At 40.1% G+C, this 26811-nt stretch overlaps 1 protein-coding gene across 6 annotated transcripts in view; it reads right to left on the bottom strand.

The window, feature by feature from the left end:
* The window catches only part of Polq (polymerase (DNA directed), theta), an 83679-nt gene that overhangs the window by 17609 nt on the left and 39259 nt on the right, over window positions 1-26811 (bottom strand). For 5 of the 6 annotated variants that reach the window (XM_006522734.4, NM_029977.2, NM_001159369.1 and 2 more), the window contains 6 exons: window positions 14842-17822; window positions 12411-12554; window positions 10850-11046; window positions 5998-6238; window positions 3711-3904; window positions 656-793 (listed from right to left, as the gene is read on the bottom strand). In XM_006522734.4, coding sequence (XP_006522797.1) covers window positions 656-793; window positions 3711-3904; window positions 5998-6238; window positions 10850-11046; window positions 12411-12554; window positions 14842-17822 — 3895 coding nt within the window. The remainder of the gene's footprint in view (window positions 1-655; window positions 794-3710; window positions 3905-5997; window positions 6239-10849; window positions 11047-12410; window positions 12555-14841; window positions 17823-26811) is intronic. The other variant, XM_006522735.4, reaches the window with a different exon arrangement.

Genomic DNA, 26811 nt, shown 5'->3' with positions numbered 1-26811 from the left:
AGTCTAGCAAACAGAGCTGTGACACTTTTCAGGGCAGATGAGCTGCTCGTAACAAGGTCAGGGTCAAAATCCCACAGAAGTGCACCTAGACAGCTCTCCACATCCAGGGTGACTACATTTTCTCGTCCCATCTTCCCAATGGAATTTCACCAAGCCCATCTTCTCGTCTCTCCAAACAATGCAGTGTCCACAGATGGCCACTGGAAAAATTCCTTTGAAAGTAGTGGGTTAAAGGTCTTCAAACAAATCTATGGAAAATGTATTTTTTCTTGAAACTGAAGAAATAATTTTTTCAGCTATGATACTTTTGGTGCTCATATAGATATGCAAGTCATATTCTACTAAAAACCTAAGCACACTGGATAATAATAATGTCTGCAGATGTGCATTCACAAACATCCACATTGTTTAATAAGGGCAGTGCTGCTAACTCAGACTGCAGTCCTGAATCCCATGGTCAACATCTCCACAGATCATTACAAGAATACGAGCCACCAACCAACCTGCTTGCTTGAACCTGGTTGGTTAAGTGAATATGGTTCACTGTGGCAGCTCTTGATGTCAGAAGCAAGTAGTTCTGACTCTGCCTCGTGCGTGCCCCATGGTGCCCTACACGTGCTCCGTGTGTGCATGCCCCAGGTGTGCCCCCAAGCACCTTACTAGTGCTGAACTGTCTTCCCAGCCTCATTCTGCGGCCACTCTCATTCCCTCTTCTGGTGGAACCCAGAGTCTTTTTGCTGCCTTGCGTTTTCATCTCTCCATTCGGTGGTAACTTTAGTTCCAAAAATAAAACCTGCAAAAATCAACACTTTTCAGTCAAGAGTCAAATTATAAGTACTATCATTCAGATGCTATGTTTTTAAAGTCACTTGAGATTATAAACTCTACAACTTAACATGGGGGTTGGAAGGACGTTCTTTTTAGTAAACAGCAGCACTGACCGTGGTCGCTGGGTTGGGAGCTATGAGCAGGCTGTTACAGGAGCACAGACATGTACGTGTCATGCTAGGCACTGACAGCTGGGCTACTGACGCTGGGGCTGGGCTGACCACTGTGAGCTCCTCTAAAGGCCCTTGAAAAGCAACCTGCATGGCTGCTGCATTTAACCACCAGGGACAATCAGGAAAGTCATCCAATCCTAACACTGGGCCATAGAAGTCCCTAGACATGAAAGCTCAAAGAAGGTGGTTAATCCACTGTGGCTGGTGAGCTATGCAGGTAAGAACCCCATGAAGCAAGCCCTCACTAACTCAAATTAGAGGGACTTAGACAATTCTGAACCATATTTACTATACTTATTCATTTGCTTATATACCTTGGATGGATTTTCATGAACCTTGAACTGCTTTCCCAATAATAATTCCAAAAATGGAAACCATTCATGTAAGTACAAGATCCCCACCCCTGCTGCTGCCCCCAACAAACTGGCTTAAGAGTGTAGAGAAGGCCATTCCTGTGCTTGTCAGCACAATAGAAGCAGCAGCTGGCATCTTAGAAATGTCATGCATTGAGGCTTACACTCAAACTGCATTAGAGAAATATAAATATATGCGTGCATATGGATATGCTACCACATCTAACAAGTAAAAATATAGGAATACCTGGTTAAATTCTAACTGCATGAGACATAGTTATAGTAATTTTTTTCTGAAATTTAAGATTTAACAGCAGCCTATATTTTATCAAGATATCCCTAGAGATATATGAATGACAGGATAGGAGAAAAAATCAGATTAGTATTGTATTAATAATTATCACTACTCAAATCGCCCTGTTGCCAGTAGCACGTTCCTTGTCACCCACCAAAATGCTCTGGATTCTTGAAGACACACACACACACACACACACACACACACACAGCCTTCTATTGTAATATGCTTAAAAAAGTGTAATGGCTGGGCCACTCTCAAACTTCCACATAGTTAACTAATGCCTCCTCTCCAATACTCTTGAATTATTTCTTACTAAAATCTATATTCTATCTTTGCTACCCCAGACTCAGTTGGGGAGGGGCCCTTGAGGCCACTCTTCCATGGCTCTTAAATGGCTGGTTCTTTGTCTTCCACAGCTCTCAAGCCTGGATTCTATTCCTTTCCTGGCATGATGATTCTAAATCCTTCTTCTTCCCCTGGTTCCATTACCCAGGAAATCTAAAGCCCCACCTCTGTCTCCCTGACCAGCCATTGGCCACCATCAATTTTATTTACCAATTAGAACTACCTGGGGCAGGGACGTTCAGCATCTCATATGTGGGATTCTCATGCAATTTGGGAATCCATAATGCACACAGTAACCAAACCCACAACAGATTAGTGAACGGGAAAGTGGAATGTTACCTGCACTCACAAACAATCCTCAAAGGATGAACAATCAGGTAGGACAACACAGAGATCTCACTTATCTGTCTAGTAGTCCTTTATCTTAAATTTCTCTCAGAATTAACTGTGAAATTGCCATATACAAATTAACTCACCTCATTTTAAAACAAAGATCTGGGCAGTAGCCAATGCATTATAAGTCTGCTCACACCTAAAGTTTGGTCTAGTGAGTGGTTAGTAAACACCCACTCAAGAAAGCAGGCAAATACAGGCAGGGACCCCATGAGACCTAAAATGGTTCGCCTGGTTTGGTCCCCGGAATCATAAATCCATGTTTGCTTCACACCACTTGTGTTGAAATCCATGTATTCTGGTTATGATAAGTGTCTTGTGTACACAGTAACCTGGGTATTCAGCTGAAGGCTAGAGAATTTAGAAACTCTCCCCCTTACACTCAAAGAATGCCCTGAAAGTGCTAAAGAGTCCAAAACAGATAAAACACAGGCTTCAAAAAACAAAGTTTCTTGTGCTCTTAAAAATACAAAATTCTCTAGCTTAACAAGGGCATTTTTATTAGGAACTATAATGTTTATTGATCATTCACCATCTATGTGGTTGTCACTAAGTATATTTTTATCATTGCCACAGCCCTATGAGACATTTTTAATCACAAGCCTCACCTCACTGATAAAAACGGAGACATGAAGAGTTGATGTTTTAACTACTCTGACTCAGGGTCCTGCAGACAGGTAAGGAACGGGGAGGTGGAGCTCAGACCCACAAGTCGGGCTCTACAGCCTATGGTGTTACTAAACGTTACATTACTGGGTTGCACATAGAAAACACCAAACAGTTGGTGCTCCCCAGGGTATGAACGCCCTCCTCACTCAAAGAAAAAAAGGAAACTCCAACTACCCTTTGCAGGGAAAAAATATTTTAAAAAGTCAAAATGGAAAGTATTAAAAATAAAACAAGAGTGACTTTGTCAAACTTCAGTAAAGTTATAAAAATCTTAAATTATGGTTAAAAAAGAAATTTAACAAAAGTCCTAAAAGAAGGTAGAGCACAGAGGGCAAGTGCCTATGAAAGAAATGGCATCATGGAGCCACAGTAACTGTCATGAGCTGCCACCACCAACTACAGAGCAAGGGCTCCTCCTTGGATGCAGGCAGATCTCATGGAGCAACATCCAGGTCTCTTTTACGACTTTCCCATCTCAGAAGTACAGGTACAACTTGTTGCCTGGAACTATACCACTGTGCCAAATGATTCTACTTAGTTGTCTCATTTTACTATGTGTTGTTGTTTAGAATTTGTACAGAGAGATAAGCTGTGACCCATGTTACTTAGCTCCACAAGTTCCTCCCAGTGTCTCTATTTCCAGGACACTACCTGTGCGATGTCATCTGCACTTGTAAAGGAAAAACTGTGGCCAGCCAGCTGATAGGCTTGGGTCTCAATGGCGTCCAGCTTGGCTTGCATAACATGCTTCTGGCTTTCACACTCCGCAGTACTAAAGCCAATTCCATTTAGTTCTAGCAAGGCCAGGCAGTACTGAGAGGGCATCTCCACTTTGCAGAAAATATCTGAAAAGAAAACAGAGTCTGAAATCATCCCCTAAGTCACCCACGCCCTCGGCACTGAAGCTCAGGACAATCCCCAGCATCGACCCAAGCTGTCACTCAAACCCAGTCTCCTGAATGGGTCCCCAAACCAGCGAAAGGTGGCAAAGGGTAGGTCATTTAGGCACTAGATGCTACCTACCCCATCTGTGCAAGAGTAGAAAAGCTGGCAATCTTGTGAGCAGTCCGGACTGACAGAGACTTCTAAAACTTAGAAAACATTCTACGCTCAAATCAATTAGAAGGCTATAACTAACGCACAAGAGGAAACAAGACTATTTTATCCACGTCAACTTAAGCATCTCTCCATGGGGAAAAGGCCAGCTGTCAGAATAGACCTATCTAAAGAGCAGAAGAAAAGGAAATCTGCAGGTCAGGAAAATAACAAGCAGATCTTGAAAAAAAAAAATCATTTCTTTTTTCTTTTCAGATTTCATTTTTTATATATTTTTAATTATATGTATGTGTCTATGTGTGGCTATGTGTAGGTATGTACACATGACTACATGTGTCCTCAGAGACCAGAAGAAAGTGTTGGATCTTCTAAAGCTGGAGTTATAGGTTCTTGAGTTGCCTGATGTGGGTGCTGGGAATTGAACTCGGGTCCTCTACAAGAGCAGCAAGCACTCTTAACCTCAGAATCATCTCTCACGCACCAAAATAATCATGTCTAAACAAATTTTAATACCTTCCCACATTGCCTCCAAAATCCTCCTGTTTTTCAATGCGTGACAATTCTGTAGGTCCTATGACTGGGAAAGTCTTAGCATTATATAAAATACATTTGACACTCTCTATCACCCATTTTTTTAAAACTACATAGTAATAAGGCCTCAGCCTTCCAAGTATTTGGGATAATAGCAAGTGCCTCCATGCCCAGCTTAAAATTCAAATAGTTAATGAATGCCTAAAACATTACCAATCAAGACTCTAGCATGATCTTCAGAGACAATAAGAATGACAGGCTTTCCAGGATATCCGAGGAGAGACAGGGCAGGAGCTGTGATTCAGCGTTATTGAGCACAAATGCAGGAGCACCCCTACAGCATGGGGGCCAGTCCCTCTCCTTGGTCAGCCTATAGTGCTTTAAAGAGGCTAAAACACAAAACCTCTTTCTACACAGAAGCTGCTGATGAAGATCACCTCAGAAGAGCATCCTCTATGAACACACAAGTCAGTGTGGACTTAAGTCTTTGTAATCCTGTCCCTTAGTGCTAGGAAGAAGGCGGCTTTGTGGTGAAGGTATAATAACCACAGCAACGAGTGTGATAACAAGCATTTACGGTATCTCGTTATCTTTACAGCAACTTCCTAAGAACCAGACATGACAATCTCCAGCAGCTTGGTGGAGGCCTCTGTCTGGGAAGGGAGGCAGCTCCAAGTCAAGGCTTAGATTCTCAGCAGATTGCTCTGCTATCTGGTTAGCTCAGGGTATAACTTCCTCGTAATGAAGACATTTTTCTCTTCATCATCTTTATTATATATCATTTATTACATGTCTCAAGTCAAGCAGTTTATCCTGGGCCAGCAGACTTCTCAACAAATCCATGGTGTCTTGAGAGAAAAGGAGAATCTCATGACTTTCCTTTACTAAAGAAACTATTAATAGCTCTTAAAAAGGAAATGGTTTCACTTTTAAATTCTATGAAAGATCTGTTATATGGATAAAATCATTTCATAAAAGTCAAATATATAACTGTCAACAACTGAATATGATGCTACTAATTCAAATCATTGTAATAAATAAGCCCAGAGGTCAAAAACATGGCTGAGTGAGCACCAGATGCATGCTTTTAACATGACCATGGCTGTTCTATTGATCAACAGCAGACTGAGGTCTTGTGGTAGAGGCCATGCAGTCTGCAAATCAAAAGTATTTACTACCTGACCTTTTACAGAAAAAAACAACAAAAAAAATTCTTGACATCCTCAGTAGATAATCCAAAGGATTTGCATAAGACCTGTAATTTACCCACCTGTGACCACAGAGTAACTCACTGTATGTATGCACTATCCCTAGTCTATAACATAAAATGTCACACACACTCTGCTCTTACCATGAAGGTTTTCCTTCTGCAACAAAGAGTTGAGTTGATTCATGGAGTTGAAGATGAGAACAGACTCCACAGATGCTCTGTACCTCCCAGAATGTTCAGTGTTCACATTTAGCCCCAGGCTCTGAATTCCTGGGCCTGTCTCCATTCCTTCTAGGAGTGCTAGCTCATGGGGGAGAAAACTGGTCACTATGCTATGAAGAGTTGGCTCCTTAGAATCTGGGTCGAGAAGCCAGCATGCCACCTGAGTGAGACAGCAATCCAAAGGTTTTATATTAAAGGGGAGGTAGAGATCGTCATAGGTTGATGCATTTTCAGTTAACATCCATGCAGTGCTCTGGCTGGCCTCGCTCTGAAGCAGGCTTGAGAGCCAAGCACTACACAAAGGGAAGCATGTCTAGTACCTGGGGGCTGAAGCAGGAAGGAGACTGTGACTATGAAGCCGACATGGGCTATATGGTGAGTTAGCGCAGGTTACAGAGTAGAATCCTGTCTCCAGACAAGTTTATAGGGGAATACCAAATGAAAAAATCTGATATAAAATTACCATTTCTTATTTGAAAATGACATTTTTATGAATATTTTATCTTCTTATATCAAAATACTATGGGTAATAAAACCAATAATAGAATATTCCAAGTAATGTAAGGTTTAATGAGACATGCTATTTAAATGAAGAATGCTACTGTAAATGTAATGATAAACTCATATCACCCATATTCTTATTTTGACTCCAGAATATCAGAATTAAAAGTTAACTTTTTAATCTAGTAAAGGTCTGTCTGCAATCTTTGTCCTCTCCTCCATAAAGCAAAACCTTACAGAAGCTAAGATCCTTGGTGGAGATAACTTAGTGGCAGAGAATTTACAAAAACCCTGAATTCAGTTCCCACCACCCTATTTAAAAAGAAAAGTTCCTTGTCCACACCTACTAGGGATCCCACAGACCACCACACTGTGGCCTCCCTTTCCCCAAGCCTCCAACACCAACAAGTACTCTCTGAAAACATACCAACCTCGCAGGACAGTAATACAGGCAGCATATAGCCAACACACTCTCTGAAAACACAGAGAACAGAAAACCCAAAGAACAGAACATCTACTCAACAAAGACAGACCCAGAAACAGCACCTGACCTAAAATTACCATAAACTCAGATGCCTAGATGCCAGCATAAGAATACAATTACCAAGGTATTATATCTCCACTAGAGCCAAGCTATGCTACCACAGCAAACCCTGAATATTCTAATATTCTAAAGCACATATCTTAAAACCATCTATATGAAGATGATAGAGGACCTTAAAGAGGAAATAAATCCCTAAAGAAAGAAAAGGAGAAAAGAAAAAAAAAACAATTGAAGGAAAGGAATAAAAAAGTTCATGACCCAAAAATAGAAACAGAAGCAATGAAGAAAACATACACTGAGGGGATTCTGGAAATGGAAAATTTAGGAACGTTAACAGGAACTACAGAGGCAAGCCTCACCAACAGAATACAGGACATGAAAGAAAGAATCTCAGGAAATGAAGACACAATCGAAGAAATGGATACAGTGGTCAAAGAAAATGTTAAATCTAAGAAATTCCTGACATTAAGCATCCAGAAAATCTAGGACACTGAAAAGGCCAAATCTAAAAATAGGAATAGAAGAAGGAAAAGATTCCCAGCTCAAAGGTGCAGAAAATATTTTAAACAAAAATCATAGAAAAAAATTTTCCTAACCTAAAAACGGAACATGCCTATAAAAGTACAAGAAGCTTACAGAACACCAACTAGATTATACAAAAAAGAGAAAAAAAAGAGAAAACACCCACCCCGCAAAATTATCAAAACACTACGGAAAGACTATTAAAAGTTGCAAGGGGAAAAAAAAAAAGACCAAATAACATATAAAGGCAGGCCTATTCGAATTACACCTGACTTCTCAACGGAGATTCAGAAAGCCAGAGGGGCTTGAACAGATGTGCTGCAAACGTTAACAGACAACAGATGCCAGCCCAGGCTACTAAACCCAGCAAGACTTTCAATCACCATAGATGGAGAAAGTAATATATGACACGTTAAAGTCAAATTTAAATAATAACTATTTACAAATCTAGTCCTACAGAGAAGGTAGTAGAATGAAAACTCTAGTCCAAGGAAATTAACCTCACCCAAGAAAACACAGGAAATAATCTTATACCAGCAAAACCAAAACAAGGGTAGGGTGTGCTCGAGTGTATACACACACACACATACACACACAAAAACCACCACCACCACCAAAAACAACAACAGCAGCAAAATAACAGGAATTAACAATCATTGATCACTGATATCTTTCAATATCAAAAGTCTCAATTTCCCAATAAGAACTAGACTAATGGAATGGATAGGAAAACAGGATCCCTCCATCCTTCTACTGGAGGATGTTAAGAAACACACGTCAACATGAAGGACAGATATTATCTCAGGGTAAAGCGTTCGAAAAAGTTATCCCAAGCAAATGGACCTAAGAAGCAAGCTGGTGCAGCCATTTTAATAGCTAACAAAATAGACTTCAAGCCAAAATTAATCAAAAGAGATGGGGAAGGACACTACATACTCATTAACGGAAAAAAAATCAACCAAGATGGCATTTTAAATCTTAGCATCTATGCCCTAAACACAAGGGCACACATTTTATAAAAGAAACACTACAACAGCTTAAATCACATATTGACCCTCACATCCTAATGGTGGAAGTCTTCATTATCCCACTTTCATCAAAAGGCAGGTCATTCAGACAGAAACTAAACAGAGCAATACTGCAAATAACAAACATTATAAACCGAATGGACCTAAGCGATATTTACAGAACATTTCACCACACAAAAAGAATATAGCTTCTCAGCACCCCACATAACTTTCTCCAAAATTGACCATATACTCAGTCACAAAGCAAGCCTCCACAGATCCAAGAAAAGTGAAATCCTGTCAGACCCCAATGCATTAAAGCTGCATTTCAATGACAGAAAGCTTACAAACTTATGGAAACTGAACAACTCTCTACTGAATGGGAAAAATGGATCAAGACAGAAATTAAGAATAAATAACTTTTAGAGTTGAATGAAAATGAATACATATCATACCCCGACTTGTAGGACACAATGAAAGCATTACTAAGAGAAAACTTCATAGTTCTAAGTGCCTTCATAAAGAAATTAGGGAGATCTTAAACAAGCAACTTAACAGCACACCTGAAAACTCTAGAACGAAATAACTAAGCATACCCAAGAGGAGTGAATGGCAGGAAATAATCAAACTGAGGGCTGAAATCAATAAAATAGAAACAAAAAGAACTACACAAAGAATCAATGAAATGAAGAGTTGGTTCTTTGAGAAAATCAACAAGATAGACAAACCCTTATCCAAACTAACTAAAAAGATGGAGAGAGAATATTCAAATTAACAAGATGAGAAATGAAACGGGGAACATAGCAACAGACATCAAGTAATCCCAAAAAATCATAAGGGCATACTTTAAAAACATGTACTCTACCAAAATTAAAAATTTTTAAGTTCTTAATAATATTTTAATAGATTAGGAATAATTTTCTTGATAGTTACCACTTACCAAAATTAAACCAAGATTAGCTAAACAATAGACCTATAACCCATGCCAAAATAGAAGCAGTCATTAAAAGTCTCCCAACTGAAAAAAGTCCAAGGCAAGATGGTTTTATCACAGAATCCGACTAACTTTCAAAGAAGAGTTAATTCCAATACTCCTCAAGTTATTCCACAGAATTAACAGAAAGAACACTAACCAATTCATCTTATGAGGCCACAGTTACCCTGGTACCCAAATCACATAAGTACTCAACAAAGAAAATTTCCCTCATGAACATAGATGCAAAAGTACTCAATAAAGTACTTGGGAATGGAATAGAAAAACACATCAAAAAGAGCGTCCAAGATCAAGTAGGCTTCATCCCACAGATGCAGGGATGGTTACAACTGGTAAATGTAATCCACCGGGTAAATAAACTGAAAAGAAGAAAATGCATGATCATCTCAGATGACTAAAAAGCCTCTGACAAAATCCAGCATCCTTCATGATAAAAGTTTTGGAGAGATTCTGGATGCAAGGGACATACCTAAACATAATAAAGGCAATTACAGCAGGTCAATAGCCAGCCATCACATTAAATGGAGAAAAGTTCAAAGCTAAAATTCAAAAAGAAAAAAGAATTCTATTATATTTGACTATTTTGCTAAAAATGTTAAAATAGTATAATTTTCAATTCTACTCTGTATACTTCATACATCTCTTAGCAACACCTGGGAGAAATGGTGTATCTTTAAATAAATGTCTTGGATAGGCATTCAAGTGTCAAATGTATACTCCAGTAAGATAAGCTATTCCCTCCTTGATAACTCAGTGTTACCAGAAAGGAGCATCACACTTCCCACTGCACAACGCCCTTCTGAGGACCAGTGATGTGATTTGCCTCTAAGTCCCTAAGAGCACACTCCCTTAGACAACGCATACTCATGGAGCTCTGTGTTCTGCCTCCATCTTCACATATCTGAAAACTCCTGCTCTCATATTCTTAAGTTTATATTTCACGTCTAATTTACCATGGTATAAAAATCCATAACACAAAAAAAGTAAAGCTCTCTTTAATCTTTGAGGAAGAACATTATCTTTAAAGTTTAGGATTTATGATATTGCTGCTTTTACCCACAGAAGCATTTGTTACACAATGATATATTCTGGAGTATGAGATTCCTGGGCAGAGAGTTAAGTCGCTGAGGCTAAGTACATGTAGATAGTAACTCCTAAGAGCTAACAATGTTGCAGTATATAACATCACATACAAGATACAACCTTGGGGTCTTCATAACTGGGCTCCAGGGAGATGCCACATGACAGGAGGAGGACTTTATAGGTCTGGATGAAATCATAGGTGACAACAGACCGCTCTCGATCAGACTTCTTTTGCAAGCAGGACTGAAGGCACTCCATCCTCTCCTTCACAGTTAGTGTTGCGTCCAGAGGTGGTGGGGCCAAACTGGGACTTATTTCTTGGAAGAAAAACAAAGTCTTAATGTAAAAATGACTAATTCACTTGAAACAGCAATGTTTAGTGTTAAAGCCTGAGAAAGATTCACAACTCTGAGGCTCTGATTCCAAATAACTGCTTGTTCAGGTCATAGCAACAACCTAATATTTATAATATTCTATTTTATTATGTGGGTTAAAATTCTAAGTATCAAGACTTCTAACAATAAAATCATATTTTCAGAACAGAGTTAAAGATAGGTAGAAGCTTTAGAAATTAAGTTTAAAGAGAGACATACAATGCTCTATCAAAAATAAAAGGAGTTCAACTAGCTACTCAGCCAACACAACACTCTACAGAGACCCCGGCCGGGGGTGTCATTCTCGCTAAGGAACAGACACTACACATCATCCTCACTGACTGCTCCTGAGGAAGGAGCTACATAGTCAGACCCCAGTGTTTCTACATTATATCCTACCCTCCAAAGGCTCCTGCAACAGTCCCTCAATTCAGAGACCATAGTTTCCTAGCTCAACACTACCCTTGCATGAACAGGAAGAGAAAGCAGAGATTGCTGCAATCCATTGTTAATGGTTTTCTGTAACAGGCAGTAGAGAGCAAAGGAAATGTTTCTAAAGGCTGTTATTCTGGTCTGTCGGTGTGGCTCCACGGAGGAACACCTGTCCTGCAGGTGTGGGGCTCTGGGTTGAGTCCCTAACAGCGCTGAAAAGAAGGAATATAAGGAGGGTGTAGGGGTCAGTGCATTGAAGCACCAAACTACACCACTCCACACGGACAGAAGGAAAGATTTACTGGAGATTCAAACTGCTGGGCTGGCTGCGAGGACAGAGAACATCAAAAGAGTGGGGAAGCCTTGTCAGTTTTAAGGGGATAGGTGGGGGGCAAGAGCAGCCTGGAACCAGCATGGGGACTCTGATCTGCTATAGGCTTGTTTGAGTTAATAGGACAATAGATAACCATTACCAGAGGTAGCTGTCTTTGGGGGCCAAGTAAAGGAAGTACTGGCTTTTTTTTTTTTTTTTTTTCAAACAGAAATCCAAGGTTTCTGAGGAATACTGAATTGGGGGTTTTGTTTACCCAGAATCCTGCCTGAGTGAACCCAGACTGTATTCAGGACATTGTCAGTACCACTGCCATTTCTGGGGCCTTCTATAGACCTAACAGAGGAATAAGGGAGGAGAAGATGGATCTATTCTAATTAATATGTGTGATTTTATATATATATATTATGCTCTAATAATTATTTTAACTCTAAAAATAAAGCCTAGGCAATATCAGAAAATTATTCTCATAAATTTTTGTTTTAAATCTCCCTTAATAGATGTCATAGAGCATATTTGCCTTACCCTAACACCAACTACTTACCAGACTGCTTTTGTTCCTTCTGCAGTGACAAATAATAGGCATCCTTTGCACCCCAGCACACTGCTAGTCCAACTACCACAGCACCATCACAGCCACGCACAGGGAACCCAGCATCTTCAACAGTGGCTTCCTGTGGCAAGCTAACTAAATGAATGAACAGAAAACTGTCAAAACAACTTCTAATACTAAAGAATCAAGCAAACTATGAAAACTATGACACCCAAAACCATCATGGTGGCACATACTTTATAATCTCAGCACTTGGGAAGCTGAGGCAAGATGATTATAAATTCAAAGCTAACCAGGGCTCTGTCCCCAAAGCATATGAACAACAACGAACAGCCCACTTATGTGTCCTAGTTAGGTTTCTACTGCTGCAATAAACACTGTGACTGAAAGTAGTTAGGGGAGGAAAGGGTCTATTTCAGCTTTCTGCTTATGGTATATCATGAGGCAGGAACTAAAGAAAAGGTCATAGAGGAACACTAATTACTGGCTTGCTCCTCGCACGTTGCTCAGCCAGCTCTCTTATACCGTGCAGAACCACCTGTCCAGAGGTGGGGCCCACAGCGGGCCGAGTGTTCCCACCACAGTCATTAACCAAGAAAATGCCCTGTAGATTTACCGAGAGGCAATCTGAGAGAAGATTTTCTCAACCAGGTTCAGTTTCCCAGGTTAGCTTGTGTCGAGATGATAAGACTAGGTAGCACACTGTGTAGAATGGGTAAACTCTAAAATATCATTTGGGTGATCATTTTCAGGTATGCATAAGTTCCTTCAGGTTTGTTTGGTTTCTCTGTGTAGCCCTGGCTGTACTGGAACTTGCTCTGTAGACCAGGCTAGCCTCAAACTCACAGAGATCCACCTGCCTCAGCCTCTGAGTGCTCGGGAATTAAAGGTGTGTACTGCCATACCCGGCTTATGTGTATAAGCTCTCTTTACATTCCCCATCAATAAGAGAACTGTCACAATGATGACAACGAACCACAGCTTGCCTAAAACAGATCTATAATGGCTAAAGAGAAAGCAGTAGGTAAACAAAGATGTCTCCTAAGTTTCAATAACAAATAAGGACCATTTCACACACAAAATAAAACCCTACAGCAAAGTCACCAGTTCTTAACCAAAGGCACCAAGAGTTTTATTGTGAACAATCAAGTATAATTTTTATATCTACAGTCAATATTTTTTCTAAATTAACATCTACTTAATTTTACAAAGATCAAGAAGCAATTTAATTGATCTTCACAAGACCAAGGGCCTCTCCTCCCATTGATGGCCAACTAGGCCATCCTCTGCTACATATGCAACTAGAGACACAGCTCTGGGGGGTACTGGTTAGTTCATATTGTTGTCCCTCCTATAGGGTTGCAGACCCCTTTAGCTCCTTGGGTACTTTCTCTAGCTCCTCCACTGGGGGCCCTGTGTTCCATGTATATTCCAGAATATTTTTCTGAAATTTTACAGAATATCTTTCAGAAAAAAAGAAACAATTTAATTTACATTTAAAATTTCAATACCTAGAAGATACTGGTAAATAGGAAGACAATACATATTATTTAAATTTAAATGAACTTAATATGTCTCCATGAGAAGCCTGCCATTATGCTTGATAAATTAGGAATAGGAACTGCTATACACTAAGAGCACAAAGAATCTGTCATTAACACACATGCTCCAAGAACTGAAGATGAGACAAATACTAGCAACTTACTAAACAAACACATCAACAGAGATTTGTGATAGCCCATCAAACCTGATTTCCACAACAGGGTGACAAGTTGACTATAGCAATTCCCCAGTCACAAGACAATGTTCATGGCATCATCTAACCAAAGGTTCAAAACTGGAAACCCAAATCTGTAAGGATTTGGAACCATCATTTCAATATAGTCTGATTCATCAGAAAGGCTAATGTTCAAGATAAACTCTGAAAAGTTCAGCTAACATACTTTATGAGAAATACAGTATTGATCTGCTGTGTGCTTTTATAATGAAGTAAAGAGCAATTTGTGAGTGCTAATGAATGATAAAAATTTAGTACCAAAAAATGTGAAAATATCCAAAACATATTGTTTTATATTAATATATATGCTACATAGACCTCTTATAATGGAGAGCAATTATTAGCAACTAGCTAGACACACATATATCCATTTACGAGATTCTTATTAAATGAATATACTTATTTAATTGAATATATATTCCAATCCATCCATATAATTCCAAATTGCATTCATTCATATATATATATATATATATATATATATATATATATATATATATATATATATATATACACACACACATATACACATATACATGTATGTATGTGTGTGAATATATATACACATACGTATATACATATACGTATGTGTATATATATTCCAAAACCCCAGTACAGAAGAATTAAAGCTTAAAAAGTTCTCACCTTGCTTCAACTTTCCACCTATGGTAGCAGTTTTGGAAGACATTGAACTTGTCATCTTTTCACAAGCCAGAGAGATGGAAAAGCGCTTTTGGCATTGCCACTCCTTCACAAATGTCTGAAAGAGAATCTGATCACTCGCTACGTCAATTATGGCCAGACTCTCTGAGCTGCATGAGGCTTGAGTTAACAGCAGTCCATCCTGAGACTGCAGAAAAAAACTTGTGTCTGCAACAGAACCATCATAGTCCTTGAGGCTGTCTCTAAGCTCTTGACTCAAATCCTGGTTTTGATTGTCTGAAGGTGAGCCAAATAAACAACTTTCCCCTGGCTGTAAAGCACTGCTGGCTTTCTGACGTTTTACAGATGTTCCGAGAATCTCTGGAAAGGCTACCTTAGAAGCAGAAGCAGGAACGGGTGTAGGAGGAATGAGGCCATTGTCATCAGCTGCAGCACTTTCTTTACGAGGCAAGGGAGATGAGGCTCCACCATGCCTGGCTTTGCTCTCTAGCCCTTCAGTCCTGTTTTTAACTTCATTACTGGGGAAAACTGAAGTTCTCTGAACTGTCCCCAAATCTGAATTTATTTCCTCTCTTTCATGTGACTCTTTGCTGTTTCCTTCAAAGGAAGACAAGTTTACATGTATCATCTTGGGCTTTTCATTTTCTCGAGGACTAGATACTTTATCTAAAATCCTTTGCAGTTCTGGACTTAAGTTAAATGATGCTCCTGACCAAGTGAATGAATTATCTTGATTTGTCTCTGTGAGTTTGGGCTTTGGGGACCCTTCATTTTGATCTCCTCTGACCAGTTTTCCTTGGGGACACTCATTACCCAGCACTGCAGAATCACTGGGTTCTAATGTTTTAAGGGCTACTGAGTTACAGTTCTCTTGCACATGAAATGCAGCCATATTGTCTAAGGCTTCAATGACCTGAGCAGAGTCTATGTCTGAAAATATAATAGATTCACCACTGAGACAAACTCCTTGCTGCTGAGTACCCTGAGGCTCACTCACAGTTGGTGTCATAACTGGGTCTTCTTGTGGGTGTGGAGGATTGCTGAAATGGTTTGGTGTCATTTCAGAAAGGAGTGGCTGATTTGCCTTTATATCAGGTGACTGTCCTTGTCCGAAGCCATCTTCTCCAAAACTGTCAAATAGTATACTATCACTCATATTCAAACTGGTTTCAGGCAGACTTTCTTCCTCCACACCAGTAGGAGTTCTCATTTGAGGAGCCAGCGGTATGATTGGCTTCACTATTTCTTGTGTTTCAAACCCTTGAAGAAAACTGTTTAATTGGGAATCAGTAACAGAATGCTCATTCCCTTTAAAGCAAGCGCCATTTTCCCCTTGAGTATGGAAGATGAGGCTGACTGGAGCGCCTCTATTGATGTTCTTTTCGGTGTTTGCTTTCACAGACTCAACCTTCTTACTGTCCACATGGTCTGTGTTGGCTGCTCCTGGGACATGCTGGTCACCTGGAGTGCTGTGACACTTGTTCTGCATGGCGGAACCCTCTTCCATTATCACTACTGCTTTTGCTCCTTGCATGGTATTTTCAGTTGCCATCTGCTCAATTATTTCCTCTGACTGAGTATCCAAGTCTAAGCTATCTCCAAAGTCACAGAAGGCTGGGTTAGAAGCATGACTATGTTCAGTTCTATTTGTTGCATGAGCACCTGTTTTTCCTTGTACTCCAGAAGAATTTAGAAGATTTTCACACTGGCCTCCTGCTTGGCCAAGTTTTGCAGTTGACTGAAGTGCCTCAGTCCTGCCTGTGTAACTTCCCAATGCCTGACGACAAGGATTTGAGTCGCGGTCTTTGCTATTAAGCTTCATACGTTCACATTTGATGGGTGCAGCATCATTTGAGTCTCTGGCCACATAACTACTACCAGCTTGTCCCTCTGTTAATGTCTTCTGTCTGGTGCAAGTGTTTGTGTGTTTCTCACTGTGGTATTCCAGGTACTGGCTGACTGGGTAGGTGTCTTGGAGCTGGCTTTCTCCACCATTCTCCGTGAGCGCCTCATTTCCCTTTTCTGTCTCCCGAGCAGCCAGTCCTCTTCTGTCTCTAGCAGCAGCAGGGGACGACCCTGCAGCGGGATGCCCCACAGCAGCACAGCTCTCTGTGCTTCTCCTTGAGCAAGCCTGCTGCCTTTGTAAAGGGAGTGAGGGCTTCTTGCATTTTTCTTTGGCACAAGAAGGTAGATGTTTTGCAAATAGCCCTGGACTTCTAAATTCTGCATTCTGCTCCTCTAAGGACTTCTGTGAGTCTTCACATAGAGCAGATGTACACATAGTCTGTCCCTGTAAATCACCTCTATGCATCCCAGAGTCACGCACAGGACTACTGCCCCAAGATTTTTTCTGATACTTTCTGTCTCTCCCAGATGGTAAAGTGTTGTTCACTTGCTCTGAACTAAAACTCAAAGCAGTTTTTCTTGTTTTCTCCGATGAGAAAGTTTGAAGAACTTCCTTAGTGCTTGGCTTTCCTTCTTTCAGAGACTTTCGAAGCATTTCTTTGTTTATACCTAAAGAAGTCCGTTTTCTTGCTGTACAAATGGAGGGTGTCTGGGGCTCGAAATTGCCCTGGAACTTACAGAGAGAGTCTGCATGCTCGCTGCAGTCATCTATGCCTCGCTCTGCATCTGGGGACGGCTTGTCATTAGACCCACTTGCTCTAATGCTATTTCTGCCCATTGATGCTAACCTTTTATGAGAACTCTTAGTCTGGGATTTGAACGTGTGTTCCTTTACTTCTGACGTGCTGGTCCGTGAGTGTGTGCTAGAACTCAAGGGTGACTTCGGATCCCACCGTACTCCCATTTCAATTAAGTCCTGCTGTAGAATCATTTTAGCTTCTTCCACTATTAAGGCTGCTGCTTCCCTTGCAGATAAGCCCTTGCCAGTCACCCAAATAGTTCTCATACTCCGCCGTTCTTCAGCTGCTTCCTCTTCTTCATCCACTGCCTTCCGGGCACTATTCAAGGACAGGAGAAAAAGAAAATTAATGCTTTTCCTTCACTCACACAACATGAACCCACTCTATTTAAGCTGCTTCAGGGAACTAAAATGGCAGTGGGGGCGGGCATGTAGGGAGGAAGAGGGGAGGAGAGACAGAAACAGATATAGGCTCTCATTCTAGCTGGGAGAACTAAAAACTGATGTTTAAACTACATTCTTGTCAAGTGGTATGAGGGATGCTCAGAGGGAAACACTGGAGAGGACAGGTGGTTGGCAATTCTTAAACAGCATAATACAGGAAATCCCCACTCAGACAGACTTCTTAAGCAAAAGCCTTAAAGACGGGAAAGATGGCACAGCAGTTAAGAGCACTGGCTGCTCTTTCAGGGGACCCAAGTTCAGTTCCTGGCATACACATAGCAGCTCACAATCTGTAACTCCATTCCCAGTGATTCCAACACCCTCTTCTAACCCCTGTGAGCACTGCATGGATGTGATACACAGACATATATGCAAGCAAAATACCCATACACATTAAATAAATATATCTATCTTTTTTAAGAAATGAGAGTCAATTTTTTTATTGAAAATAAATCTTCTCACAATATAAACCCTGAACAAAGGGCTAGAAAGTGAACAAAAGACAGAAAGTCCTGGAAGGAGATGCAGTTTAGAGAATGACATGTCAATGAGTGGGTTTTTACCTATTCCCTCAGAGGGCAGGGTCTAATCAGCACCATGGAAAAACTTGGGAGTTGTGACTCAACTCAGGAGGAGGAATGTCCAGAAATAAGAGTGTGAAACCAGAAAAGTGAACCCACGTTCTTCATATAAATTGCCTCACATCTGGCTCTAAGTTATGCCAAAGTGGGCATATTCCAAATAGCCTGCCACAAGTCTGCACCACTGTGCTGGTGAGATGGATCCATGGGTAACAGTGCTTGCAGCCAGGCCTGACATCTGACTTCATTCCCTAGGATCCACATGGTAGAAGGAAGGACCACTTCCATGAGTTGTCCTCTAACCTCTACGTGCATGCATGTGCACACACACACACACCTATGCATACACATAAATATAAATAAATCTAATTTTAAAATTAAGTCTTAACAACTAACAGAGAGGGGCTAGAGAGATGGCTTAGCAGTTAAGATCACTGGCTGTTCTTCCAAAGGTCCTAAGTTCAAATCCCAGCAACCACATGGTGGCTTACAACCATCTGTAATGGGATCTGATACCTTTTTCTGGTGTGTACTCATAAAAATAGAATAGATAAATAATTTTTTTTTAAAAAAAAGATGATACAACCTTTAAGATGAAGCCTTAGTAATAAGGCAAAGTAGTTTAACACAGATATCTATCAATTTAAAAATCAACATTGAATCTAAATTTATAATAGAATGAAATAAAGATTATCTACTTTAAAAAAAACAAAAAAACAAAACTAAGAGAGAACTAAGCTCATCACTAGAGTGAGCTCTTCTGAAAAATAATGATCTAGACCCCAAAAGATCAAACAATTATGTAAGTGAGTGCTAGGAGGAGGGCAGGATGTGGCAAAACTAAAGTGGAGTTATGAAGTGATGGGGAGCAAGTCCTCCTCCACCCGAGTAAGACAGCTGAGAGCCAAGGACAGGCCAGGAGACGTCCCAGCTTGCATTTCGCTGTTGCTTGCATCATTCATGCCAGGGGAGGGAAACTGGTAAAAATCTTATGGAGCAGTCCTGTGGCCTGCTTCAAGCAGCCGACTGACAGCATGTGCAGGAATCATGCAGGTGGAAGGCCCAGCAAGCCTCTGGATGGCGAAGGTCAAGCCATAAGCTTAGCTAAAACCTCATGAGAAACCCCAAGCCAGAGCTGCCGCCAGAGACTCCTAAATCCATCCATTACTCGCAGATCCAGTACTATCAATACATATTTAAAGTTATTCTGAAACCACTCTTTAAAAGTAGTTCATTTCAGAAAATAGATAACATGGCTAACAAATCCATTAAACTTCAAAGATGTGGAAGAAAATCCCAAATCCTACTATAAATAGATTAAATGACTCACAAGTAAAAGGACTCTGGCTCCCACTAAATTTCCCATGACATCATACAATGCAAAGCAACAAGAATGAGTGAAAAAAACTCAATAAAAGGAAATACAGAACCTAGTTGTAGTGACTTGCCCTGGAATTCAGGATGCTGACACAAAAGATTTCAAGTTCATGGCTAGCCTGGGCAACTTAACACGGTCTTGTCTGGAGGGCCAAGTAGGACAGAGATTATACATTAAGAACACTGTGCTTCAAATGCTCAAAGTCAGAGAAGGACAGTTTTGAACATAAAGGAATGCTTTGCTTACAAATCTCAGTTAAGGATAAGTTCGTCCAACTAAGACAAATCTAGGAATACCTCAGCAGTGAAAGTCAGAATTTCAACACATAAGGATATGTACAGCACCTTTCTACATTCACCCTCCACAGAAGCAAGGGCAAAGCTGCAAACTTAATGTACAGTGCTATATGCTGAGACACAGACAAAGGAAAGGACGGAAAGGAATCACACAGCTGCTGCTCAGCCAGTAGGTAGAAGGTAGGGTACAGGGCACCACCAAAATCTTCAAGAACCCGAGCATGCAGTGTGCAAATACAATTCACCACAAGTTTCTCAATTTAAAAATGGAACAGCAAAGCAGAGCCAACTTGGAGAGAAAGAAACATAGCAACTGTCATAAATATACATCAAATATAAGAGCAAACTTATCAGTCATTGCAATCAATATGAATAGAACTGAATCATCTATTCAAAGAAAAAGATTTTCAATTTGGTTCAGATGCAAAATTCAACTACTGTGAAGAATGGTGCACAAAACATTACGAATACAAAGTGATTCAAAAGCTAAAGATGAAGGGAGCCCAAAAAGCAGATACACAAAAGCAGCTAATTCAGGATAAGCTAAGTATGAGTTGAAAAGATCTTAAGTGTGAGAAAGGGGACAATTAAAACTCAAACTACAATCACACATACACAAACAGATATGAATGTATATGAAACGAAATGACAAAAAACAACCTGAGCCAGAAAGAATCACCCTAAAAATATCAAAATAAGGGAGAACCTAGACAGTGAGTGTAAAGTAGGGTAAGAAAGAACCTAATTAATACACAAATACATTTCAAACATTAGACCTTACAATCACAAACACGCCTAGTCTGTACTGTTGATAAATCTAACATACCTAGCTGGGTTCCCCACACAATCTGTCAGTAGCAGATCACTGGATTTTTACATGTCTACATAATGAAATTTCCAGAAACCCATCAGGACAGGAGCTAGGTCCTCTAGACAGGCAGATGTGAGCGGGGTAGGCAGAGACACGAGGATTGCTATGGCTTTTGGTGAAAAGCAAAGATGCACGTTCAGTGAGAGATCCTGTCTCAAGGGAATAAGAAGCAGGATGATTCAGGAGGATACCTGAAATCCTCCTTTAGCCTCTGAACACACACACACACACACACACACACACACACACACACACACACTGCCACCACATGCACCTGTGCACACTTATGTACACACACCCATATACCATGTACATGTACATTTTAAAAGCCTGAATTTTTGGTTGTCAAACAAAAAATAAAAGAAAAAAGTAATAAATTGTGTGAAAAAAATTGAAACATTCATATCAAGTAAAAGGCTCAAAATTCAAATCCATTTTTAAAAAATAAATTATTTAAGAGAAAAAGAAGACAGAGGAAGAAAGGAGGAAGAAGAGGGGAGGAGGAAGAGGGGGAGGAAGAGGGGAGGAGGAAGAGGGGGAGGAAGAGGGGGGAGAGGATGGGAAGGGGGAGGAGGAGGAAGAAGGAGGAGGAAGGAGGAAGAGGAGGAAGGAGGAAGAAGGAGGGGGAGGAAGGAGGGGGAGGAGGAAGGAGAAGGAGGGGGAGGAGGAAGGAGGAGGAAGGGGGAAGAGGTGGAAGGAGGAAGATGGAGGGGGAGGAAGAAGGAGGGGGAGGAGGAAGGAGGAGGAAGGAAGAAGAAGGAGGAAGAGGAGGAAGGAAGAACCACCATCACCACCACCATAGAAATCTAAGGGAAAGACCTAATCAGATGTAAAGATGTAAAATTGAGCAAACAGATATTCAGGATTACTCACATTTATACAACTGCAAAGTAAACCATGAGGAGATACAATAAAAATCCCTAACAATGTGATGTTGCTATTGGTGAGGCTATGAGAAAGTTGGCTTTCCACCAGCATATCAATGGAGAAAATGCAACTCCGGGTGACCATCCTGAGGGCTATTCTGAGGACCTGTGGGTCTCCCACTGAATTATTCCTGACAACAAGAAAAACTGCAAAAAACTGGAAGCAATATGGATGTCGGTGGATTTTCTAGGTTTTAATGTATTAAGTACTAAAAGAAAAGGAAGGCTAGGCAAGGAAATACAAGGTTTCTATCCCCCACTTAGTATTTCTTTTAATTTTTTATTGGATATTTTCTTTATTTATACTTCAAATGTTAGCCCTTTTCCTCGTTTTCACCCCGAAAACCCCCTATCCCTTCCCCCCACACACCTCTGCTCACCAATCCACCCATTCCCAATTTCCTGTCCTGGCATTCCCCTATGCTGGGGCATCCAGCCTTCACAGATCAAGTGCCTCTGATTCCATTGATATCCACCAAGGCCATCCTCTGCTACATATGTGGCTGGAGCCATGGGTCCCTTCAAGTCTCTGAAGAAAGAAATCAAAGAAGACCTCAGAAGAAGGAAAGATCTCCCATGCTCATGGATCAGCAGGATTAACATAGTAAAAATGGCTATCTTACCAAAAGCAATCTACAGATTCAATGCAATCCCCATCAAAATTCTAACTCAATTCTTTACAGAGATATAAACAGAAATTTGCAAATTCATTGATAACAACAACAACAACAACAAAAGCCTAGGATAGTGAAAACTATTCTCAACAATAAGAGAACTTCTGGGGGAATCACCATCCCTGACCTCAAGTTGTTCTATAGAGCAATAGTGATTAAAAACAAACAAACAAACAAACAAATAAAACAAAACCACACATGGTATTGGTACAGAGACAGGCAGGTAGATCAATAGAATAGAATTGAAGACCCAGAAATGGAACAACACACCTATGGTCACTTGATCTTTGACAAAGAAGCTAAAACCATCCAGTAGAAAAAAAGACAGCATATTCAACAAATGGTATTGGCTAAAGTGGCAGTCTGCATGCAGAAGAATGCAAATTGGTTTATTCTTATCTCCCTGTACAGAGCTCAAGTCCAAGTGGATCAAAAACATCCACATAGAACCAGATACACTTAATCTATTAGAAGAGAAATTGGGAAAGAACCTCAAACACATCAGCACACGGGAAATTTTCCTGAACAGAACACCAATGGTCCAGGCTCTAAGATCAACTATTGATAAGTGGGATCTCATAAAATTGCAAAGCTTCTGTAAGGCAATGAACACTGTCAACAGGACAAAATGGCAACCTACAGATTGGGAAAAGATCTTTGCCAATCCTTTATCTGATAGAGGGCTAATATTCAATATATACAAAGAACTCAAGAAATTAGACTCCAGAGAACCAAATAACACTATTAAAAAATGGGGAACCGAGCTAAAAAGAGAATTCTCAACTGAGGAATACCAAATAGCTGAGAAGCACCTAAAGAAATGTCCAGCATCCTTAGTCATCAGGGAAATGCAAATAAAAACAACCCTGAGATTCCACCTCAAACCAGTTGGAATGGCCAAGATCAAAAAACTCAGGTGACAGCAGATGCTGGCAAGGATGTGGAGAAAGAGGAATGCTCCTCCATTGTTGGTAGATTTTTTTTTTTTTTGATGAGTATGAAGTGTCCTTCCTTATCTATTTTGATAACTTTTGGTTGAAAGTCAATTTTATTTGATATTAGAATGGTTACTCCAACTTGTTTCTTGAGACCATTTGATTGGAAAATTGTTTTCCAGCCTTTTACACTGCGGTAGTGTCTGTCTTTGTCACTGAGGTGAGTTTCCTGTACACAGCAAAATGTTGGGTCCTATTTATGTATCCAGTCTGTTAGTTTATTTCTTTTTTGGAGGGAATTGAGTCCATTGATATTAAAAGATATTAAGGAAAAGTGATTGATCCTTCCTGTTATTTCTGTTGTTAGAGGTGTGTTTATGTGGCTATCTTCTTTTCGGTTTGTTAAAAAAAGATTATTTTCTTGCTTGTTCTAGAATGTAGTTTCCCTCTTTGTGTTGGAGTTGTCCATTTACTATCCCTTGAAGGGCTGGATTTGTGGAAAGATATTGTGTAAATTTGTTTTTGTCATGGAATATCTTGGTTTCTCCATCTATGTTAAATGAGAGTTTTACTGGGTATAGTAGCCTGCTCTGGCATTTGTGTTCTCTTAGGGACTGTATGACATCTGCCCAGGATCTTCTAGCTTTCATAGTCTCTGTTGAGAAATCTGGTGTAATTCTTATAGGACTGCCTTTATGTTACTTGACCTTTTTCCCTTACTGCTTTTATTATTCTTTCTTTGTTTTATGCATTTGGTGTCTTGGTTATTATGTGACAGGAAGAATTTCTTTTCTGGTCCAATCTATTTGGAGTTCTGTAGACCTCTTGTATATTGATGGGTATCTATTTCTTTAGGTTATGGAAGTTTTCTTCTATAATTTTATTGAAGATATCTACTGGCCCTTTAAGTTGGGAATCTTCTTCTATACCTATTATCCATAAGTTTGGTCTTCTCATTTTGTCCTGGATTTCCTGGATGTTTTGGGTTAGGAGCTTTTTACATTTTGCATTTTCTTTGACTGCTGTGTCAATGTTTTCTAGGGCATCTTCTGCACCTGGGATTCTCTCTTTTATCTCTTGTATTCTGTTGGTGATGCTTGCATCTATGACTCCAGATCTCCTTCCTAGGTTTTCTATCTCCAGGGTTGTCTCCCTTTGTGATTTCTTTATTGTTTCTATTTCCATTTTTAGGTCCTGGAAGGCTTTATTCAATCCCTTCACCTGTTTGATTGTATTTCCTCTTTAAGGACTTCTACCTGTTGACCTGTGTTCTCCTGTATTTCATTAAGGGAGTTATTTATGTCGTTCTTAAAGTCCTCTATTGGCATCATGAGATGTAACTTTAAATCCAAACCTTGCTTTTTGGGTGTGTTGGAGTAGCCAGGATTTACTGTGGTGGGAGAACTGAGTTCTGATGATGCCAATTAGCCTTTGTTTTTGTTGGTAAGGTTCTTGCACTTGCCTTTCACCATCTGGTTATCTCTGGTGTTAGTTGGTCTTGCTGTCTCTGGCTGGAGCTTGTCCCTCCTGTGGGCCTGTAAGCCTGTGTCAGCACTCCTGGGAGACCAGCTCTCTTCTGGAGGGACCTGTGTACAGAGGGCTGTGGAATAGCCCCAGCTCCGGGGTGCAAATGGAGACTGAAAAGATCCTGTCCCAGCTACTCCACTGTTCCTATGCCCTGTGTGAACCTAGCCTGTCCCATTTTGGACAGTTATTGGAGAGAAAGTGGAAATCTCACCTCTGAGCCTGGGATTGAGAGCACTCTTGGAAGATCAGCTCTCTCCTGGCAGGACCTATGTACAGAGGGCTGTGGAGTAGCCTTACCTCCCAGGTGCAGGTGGCAACTGGCCCCACTTCATATTTTTACAAGCCAATAGCTAGTGAGTACCAATTTTAATCATTTGGTCCACTTTCTTTTTTTTTTTTAATGAAACCTGGAATCAAATAATGTATTTTGTTTAACTCTCCAGTCTTTCTTAATTAGAAGTGCCTCCTTGGTCTGTTTATCATAACAGGTATTTCTGAAAAGGACTGAGCAATTATTTTGTAAATTATCTTCCACTTTACACTTATAGTTTTTCCTTATAATTAAATCCATATTAGGCATTTTGCTAAGAACAGCTTAGCATATTGTACAACATGGTGCTGCATCTTAAAAATCACTAAGAAGGTAGACTGGAAGTGTTCTCAACACAGAAATGGTAAGCATATGGAGTGATGTTTGTATTAACTATCTCAAATTAGTCTTTCCATAATGTTCACATATTTTAATATTCTACAGTTTAAAGGATAAAAATACATATTCAATATTTTTTAAAAATATATTTTAAAAGGAAAACTATTTCAGAGAAGTAGTTGCATCCTCAGTACACAACACAAAGCATATGATATTGAAAGCAATAATTTTGCTGAATTATGGTTCTAGACTCAAAGCAGGCATAAGCATGTCAGCATCAACACATCAACCTGACCACAGAACTGAAGAAAGCCCCATGATATACTTACAGCCAACAAGAAAGAACTTTCAACTCAGAATTTTTTTAGTGAATACTGCCTTCCCTCCCTGAAGAGTGGCAGGTCATCTGTAGTATATTATCAGCATGCATGTCTATACTTGATCTTCTTCACCTCAGAAACTACTAGTACGTATCTTGGCATAGATATTTATCTCCAAAGAGTCTGTGAGAAATAGAGATTTATTCTACATAGAGTAGTCAGCCAGAGGCGCATCTCAAGGAGATGAAAACACTAATCCCATGACAGCCCTAGTTCTCTAACAGAATGAGTTATACTCTAGAGCTGAAGACATTTAATCTACATCTACTTCAGAATTTGTCCAGCTACAAACTAGAGCAGACAGGTGTGCTTTTGCATGCCAGAAACCCAATCATAGGGAGGCCAAGGTAAGGGAGTCATAATGTCAAAAACAGCTATGTTATTATATAGTACGGACTATCAAAAACATAGTTCATTAGTTAACTGAAGAGCTAAAGGTGACAGTAAAGAAAAGTATCAGCTAGTGAGCTCACTGAGCATGGTGGCAGCATATAGCCACCCCTGTAAGTACCACAGCTGTACAATAACTCAGATCACAAGACCAACCAGAGACCTACCTAATATACTGTTACTAAGGAAAATTAAGATATATTGTTTAAAAATATATAATACATTCCTAAAATACTTGAAAATATACCCCTAAATTA

The sequence above is a fragment of the Mus musculus genome, chromosome 16 (genome assembly GCF_000001635.26).
Source record: "Mus musculus strain C57BL/6J chromosome 16, GRCm38.p6 C57BL/6J".
Taxonomy (NCBI): Eukaryota; Metazoa; Chordata; class Mammalia; order Rodentia; family Muridae; genus Mus; species Mus musculus.
Note: the sequence above shows the minus strand (reverse complement) of the source record. Positions and strands in the feature narration are given on the sequence as shown.